The following is a 6,774-nucleotide window of genomic DNA, read 5'->3' as shown; positions in this document are numbered from 1 at the left end:
AATTTTCTTTTATGTTATTTTCATCCAAGAAAATTTTATAAATATTGCAACGGGCATCTTAAATTCCTCAGAAAGTGTTGTGCAACATTTAATTAGGCGTGTTTCATTATTTAGCCCGGACGAGAACGAAGAAAGCAAAGAGGACTGCATTCCCCCCATTATGACCCAACTATTAAAAAGTTTTAATCAAAGTTATATAATCTGTAACTTTGTATGTACTACATTGAGGAAAATATTTCTGAATTACAAAATTTGAAACCTTATATTGCATCAGTAAAACTCAAATTAATTAAAATGCAGCTTTCGAAATCGACAACTCTAACATTAATAGAATTTGTAGCTAGTTTTATGAAAGGGTTTTCATTAGATAGGTTTCACCTTATTTGGTGGATTTAATGTTTGGTAATTAAAGATCTATAAATATATATGCCTGGGATATTTGTTTAACATGCTAGTACATGTATTATATTTATTCTCCTTGAGAAAATCGTTTTTCAAATATAAACCAATATTTTTTTTTACTTAAGGACAGATAATACATGCACAAATGGATGCCCGGATATATTGATATATTATTACTGAACCTAATATTTTGGTTGTAAATGATCCAAATTTCAAAGTTCTAAAATGTCAAGAAATTGTATACTTTCTATGATGTTCAAAATTCTACCTTTTTGCTGTCACTTTTTATCACTTTAGTACATTGTTGTTAAACTTGGAATGAAAAATTAAAATCAAAATCTATGCCGATAAACCTATTCATTATACTTATATAAACATGGCTTTACCTGATAATTTTATGATTTTTGAAGAAAGTTTGTGCCATCTGTCCTTAAATCACGTATTGAAAATATTTAAAATTATGGATCATATCACTTTCAAACCTATATCGAGTTGATGCTTCAAAGAGTGAATATGCAATGAGGTCTCGTCATGTTTGGAAATCAAGCAGCCTAATTGAAATTTAATATTGCTTTTACTACCTTGATGGAAGTTTTTTCATGAAATAAATTAATTTTATTTATTTCCTTATCAGAATGAATATACTTACAGATGTCTAATTCACTATGAATTCTTTGATTGGTTGTAGCTGGAAAACAAGTGGAACCTGACCATAGCCAATTTAATAAAATTCCTTAATCATGTCTCCATGAAATGATAAATATCACATAAATTTCACATAATAGCATTTTATTGATTATTTGTTGTGAAATGTGACATTTCAATGAATGAATGGAGAAATATCATATCTAATACGAAATTGTAGTCTTGAGACTAGTATAAACTGGATATAAAAACAGAAATTATCCAAGAGAATGGCTACTAAAAAGGGTTGTTGGACGTGAATCCAATTTGGAGTTCTCTCTGCGGCAGTCGTGAAATAACCAGTTCAAGCGTAAAATCTTCTTCAGAGATCGCCTAAAGTGTCTACTCAAGAAGACATAAATCCAGAAATTAATATGATTGACAACATATACCAGTACATTCAAAACTGTGGATAACTTCAAATCGGCGTCAGGAGAGAAGATAGAGAGGTTCATAGCTTTGGCGACAAAGTAGCAGCCGTTAGGGATTTCTGCCAACAGGAAACAGGAAACGATGGCAATCACCATGTAAGATGTCCTCCTCATAGAACGATTGTCTTTTTTCTCTCTTTCTCTGTTTTCGCTAGCTCTTATTTTTGCCATTTGATTTTTAGTGATATGCAGGCGTCTAACAAGCAATATTGTTGTAATAGTTAGTACAGCGCAGGGGATAAGTTGTCCGAAAACTCCACGTGAAACATTGTAAATTTGTACAATATCAGAGAAATGCGGATTTTCCATGCAAACACACAATGATTTACCGTCAATTTCCACTGAATCATATGTTGTACTGAAAAATGTGATAGAATACATAACAAGCGCCGCGATAGCGATGATAATCACCCAAACAATGGACATTTTAATCGTGCAGATTCTCCGGCCTAAAATTGGGAAGGACACAACCACATACCTCTGAATGCCAAGAGCCATGGTGATCCAAACTGATGTCTGATGAAACAGGGCGGCTAGTATACTTCCATAGTCGTAAAACAAGCACATAGGGTAGGGAAGTGGTTGGCTAGTGTCGGCTATCCCATAGGCGTAGATAAAGGGTGGTGATATTATGTTTCCCGCCAAGATGTCACTGACGGCCAGGCCAATCAGAAGCACAGATGTCGGAGAGAGAAGATGCTTTTTCGTGAAAACAACAATAACTAAAATATTGGTAAAAAGAGTTAATAAGGCTATAGCTGGACAAAGAACGGCATAAATTTCAAACGGCGAGGGGTACGGGAATGGGTCACAGAAGTTACTATTGTTACTGGAATTCATTGTCAGTATGACTGTCAGTGATGAATTCGTGCCACTCATCCTTCAGGAAAACAGTATCTCACATCCGTCGAATATTTTTTTTTCTTTTTATCCCACCGTTACCCAGCATGAACCAATTTAGAATTCTAGTGAAGTTAAAACCACTTTATCTACCTCACCATCAATAACGCATAAAAATTATAATCCTCTCACAAGTTCCGACACATTAAGTCAGACCAGATCTGTTACAAGGAATGTTTAAAACACAACTCTTCGTCTTATGACAGCTTGTGGATTACGGCGCCCCCTTTGGAGAGAGATCATCCTCGTCTCTCCGAGGATCTGTCATGCGTAATTAGGATCCCCTGCTTCTGAGTCTGTCACAATGATAAGCTATGACGTACAGAGGTCACTGCCGTCAATCCCGGGGTCAATCCCTCTCTGTTACATGGAAACCATTTCCACAACTATTACTTTAGTCCTTGTTACTGGGAGAGGTCCGCTTACATCTCTTTTCCAATTAGAATCAATTTATACGATCATGTTATCCATAGGGCTATCTTGGGCAATTGCTGGCAAAATTAATATTTCGACAGATTACACAGGATTTCATATTCTTTCTGACCAAAATGAGGGGATCAATAAGACAACGTTCTTATCAATACAAAGAATATTTTACAATGTTGTTTTCCAAAATTAGATAGGAGATTTGTTCTTGTTCAACAAACTAGTATTATCTGGTATCTTACTGTGAATAAAACAGTTTTGTTTCACAGTTGAAATCATTTGAGAGAATTTTTATTAATAACATTCGTAGAATTAATTAAGACAAATAATTGTAGAATAACATGTTTTGGAATAGCACTTGTTTGTAGATATTCATTATGATTATTTGTGACAATGATACCGATTGAAAGCTTTGAATTCAGTTATCTTATCATCTAACTGTTAACCACTGTTCTTACAATCTTCTGAAGATTCTCTCAAACGTCACTTTTCTGGCTATCAAAAATAATAATCAAAAAAGTAGGTGGGATTTCAATTTATATAAGCTCATAAAACCTGTGTTATAATGAAATTTTGAGGTTCCGCCGGGCTATGTTTAAAAAAAACAGCGGTCTGTCGGAAGAGTTCTGAACATTAAGACGATGTACCGTTTATGAATTTCTTGACAGACTCTTTCACTTTGTTAACCTGTCTCATCTTTCCTTTCTCAACTGCATTTTGTTTTAGCTGGATTATAAACTGTGTCAAAATACGATACCTAACTTTAGAAATTTAACACAAGGGCAGGTAACAATGAATATGAAATTGCTCAGAGCAGGAATATTGTGAGTACTTTTTTAAAAAATATATTTATTTTCCTAAAAAAATGCACTTTGATATTATCATATATTTTATTTCAGTGGACTTTCAAACTTTATTTTCTGCAAGCGATTTTGAATTGTGTTTCATATTCCTCTGTTGAAGACAATGCCGGTTGGTCTAATCTAGCGACCATTGCACCGGCTTGTCACCACACTTCTATTTCACTCGTGTAGGAATACTTGTTTCTGAGTATGACCGGAGTCATTCACCTGAGGGGCGACCTTACTTCGATTATTTGTCTGCATAATTTTGATTTCATTTTTGCAGTGATTGGCCGAGAAAATTAATTACGGCTTACAATTAATGAAAAGACATGACAAAAGCAGCAATTTATTTTATGCTGTCTTTACTTTTGATTGCCCAGTAAGTGCTCTTAACACTCTCATTATTTGTGAATACTCCCTAATTTTCCTTATTCCTTTTTACGGGAAACTCTTAAGGGAGAATCGATGAATCAGTTCTCCGATAATACATTTTTTTTTCCAGTTTAAAATGATTCATTTGGAAATTACCTACAGACACTCGCACTTTCTGAATGAAAATCTTTTTTTTTTTTTTTTTTTTTTTTTTTTTTACCAATAACAGTTTCAGTCCAGGCTGTAATGTTTCTTTAGTAAGTTTCTCTTTCAAGTCTAAAAACTGTAAAGTTATGGAATAATTCGGGACTTTCACATATTGATCTGTCATTTAGGAATCTGTAAAATTCCATTGAATTTTTCTCCTCATTTATCACATCTTGACTGTTTTCACCCCCTTTGTTGACGTGCTTGTTGCTGTTCAATATATTTTTCTATTCTTTGGCGCCTTCTTTCGGACACCTATTTGTATCCACAAGTTCGTGACCAGACAAATTTTCCTCCGAACATAGAGAATACAGCAAGTAATTTATAACAGGACAGAGGAGTAATGATGGCAGTGAGTAGCAATCTATAAAGGCTGTCTGTCGGGTGTAAGACGATAGACCTTAACTATCATAGTTAATATTTGATGGGACTTCATCGATAGACGAACTCAAATTTCACGAAGTTAGGAGACTTGTATCTTTTTCTATGTTATGTGTACATGTACCTTGTACCAGAGGGGCATTCAACTCTTTTTTCTCTGTTTTTGACATCAAGTCATCCGAACTTGAGGTCGATGTTTGAATTTTCTTATCTCTTTTTCCGTTTGTCTGAATGTTTTATTCACACTATTAAGATTATCTTATATATGTGTTCAAAGCCAGTAAATACCTGTTTTTAAAATATAATCCTGGACTAAGAAATGGTGATAACGATGTTCAAATCAATAAAAGAAGCTTACAGAAAATTTCACGAAAACTGAGATCTAATCTTTGTAAAAATGAATGGCTTGCAACGAAATATACAGTAAACTAAAAAAAAAAGGGTTTTGCTATTGTAATTCATATTTAAAGTTAAAGTTAATTTTAGTGGAAAAATAGAATGAATTGTAAGAATAGTTCTTCTCAATGGAATCTTATATAGAAAACGATCTTATATCCTAAGGCCAACATGACCGGGGCTTTTATTAAATCTTTATCTAGCTCCTGATGATTGAAAAAAGCCCACTATCAATTCTTTAATCAATTGCAAGTGTCTTTAATATGCTGTTTAAATCATATATTCAGCTGAAAGGTGTGTAAAAGTTCCCTATAAAATAAGTTTTAAGAACATCAAGGTTGCAAAGTATGCCAACATCTTTATAAAGCAAAGGTTCTTATTCTCTCAGACCGTGGCTCTTGACCCAGTGTGAGTTCAAAATAAGGAGCACAAAATTTATTAGATTCATTTTCACAGAGATCAAGGTAACTTGATGTATTATGCGGCACGCGGCACTACATTTCACCTATTTAACCTTATAACTAAAGGAATTCCAATCGCGAAACTTTGCACACTGTCCTTAAAGTGTGGAGTGGTTATATCCATCTAACATCTAAAGAGTTTGTGTGTACTTTGATGTATCTATATCAAAATATCTTCTTTTTTCGATAAATGGGAAATGCTTCAGGAAGCATTGTTTTGTTTGACTTTTCCTTTATTTTAACCCATTATCGAGCATTAGTGATTTACACATTCTTTAAGAAACAACAACAAAAAATGACCATCACAGTAAGGCGATATCATTAATGTTGTCTAGTAAAATTCAGTAATAACTATATAAGATAAAGTCAGGCTCTAGTTAGTTCAATCATCGTATCAGAGTTACTTAAATATCATTCAGTTCATCGTCTAGTGCGATCTTTAGGAAACAGTTACTAGTAGTCAGTATAATAATAAGGACATGTAGACATAGATAAATACTATAAAACAGGAACACGTAGGTATTTGATTAATACCAGAGAATGTTATAAGGGATTTTTTTAATTAAAAATAAAAGTTTGTTTTGTTTTACATTGATCTTATTTGAAAAAAAGCCTCAATGGTTTTACGTCATGTTCTCTTTCTAAAGAGAGACAGGAAGGCATTAATTACGGAGTAGCTACCTCAAAAGAGTGAAAATAATTGTAGTAATTCTACACCGCTGTGTGTCTATGCCTCAGATCTTACGTTGTAAGACTCCTCATTATCAATCCGCCCCTCCTAAAGATCAATTCTTCTTAGAATTAATTTATCAAAAAAGATATTCCTCAAATCTCCTGAAGTTACCTCATACCTAGTCAATAAAACATAAAGTTCTGGGTATAAGTGTGGCGAAATTTAATACTGGCTGTCAAATTAATCAAACTTTGCCAAATGATAATTCAAATATACACAAATGATGTAAGCTGGAAAAATTGGAAATCTCAAACCGACTTTACAATATTTGTTGTCGATTACAAATACTGATTTATTTTCCCCACCAAAAAATAACCAATATATTTGAAAAACAAATTGCTGTATATTTCGAATATTACTTTTTTAAATGCAGTGTTCAGCATACAATTGATAGCAAGCAACACATTTTCAGCAATTGGCAATAAGCATGCAAATGAAGAACAATAGGCATTTAGACATTTCACGTAGCGAACAACAGTAAGCAATAAACAATGAGAAATGAACATCAAGCTATCAGTAACTTGCGATGAGCAATT

General features: G+C 33.4%; 1 protein-coding gene across 1 annotated transcript; it reads right to left on the bottom strand.

The window, feature by feature from the left end:
- Window positions 1-1,215: 1,215 nt before the first annotated feature.
- On the bottom strand, window positions 1,216-2,852 carry LOC133196612 (sex peptide receptor-like). Its single transcript, XM_061332477.1, has one exon. The coding sequence runs from the start codon at window positions 2,394-2,396 to the stop codon at window positions 1,305-1,307; it is 1,092 nt and encodes a 363-aa protein (XP_061188461.1). The 5' UTR covers window positions 2,397-2,852; the 3' UTR covers window positions 1,216-1,304.
- Window positions 2,853-6,774: the final 3,922 nt, after the last annotated feature.

The sequence above is a fragment of the Saccostrea echinata genome, unplaced genomic scaffold (assembly GCF_033153115.1).
Source record: "Saccostrea echinata isolate AGI-Se365-2 ecotype Australia unplaced genomic scaffold, CSIRO_AGI_Sech_v1 ptg000030l, whole genome shotgun sequence".
NCBI lineage: Eukaryota > Metazoa > Mollusca > Bivalvia > Ostreida > Ostreidae > Saccostrea > Saccostrea echinata.
Note: the sequence above shows the minus strand (reverse complement) of the source record. Positions and strands in the feature narration are given on the sequence as shown.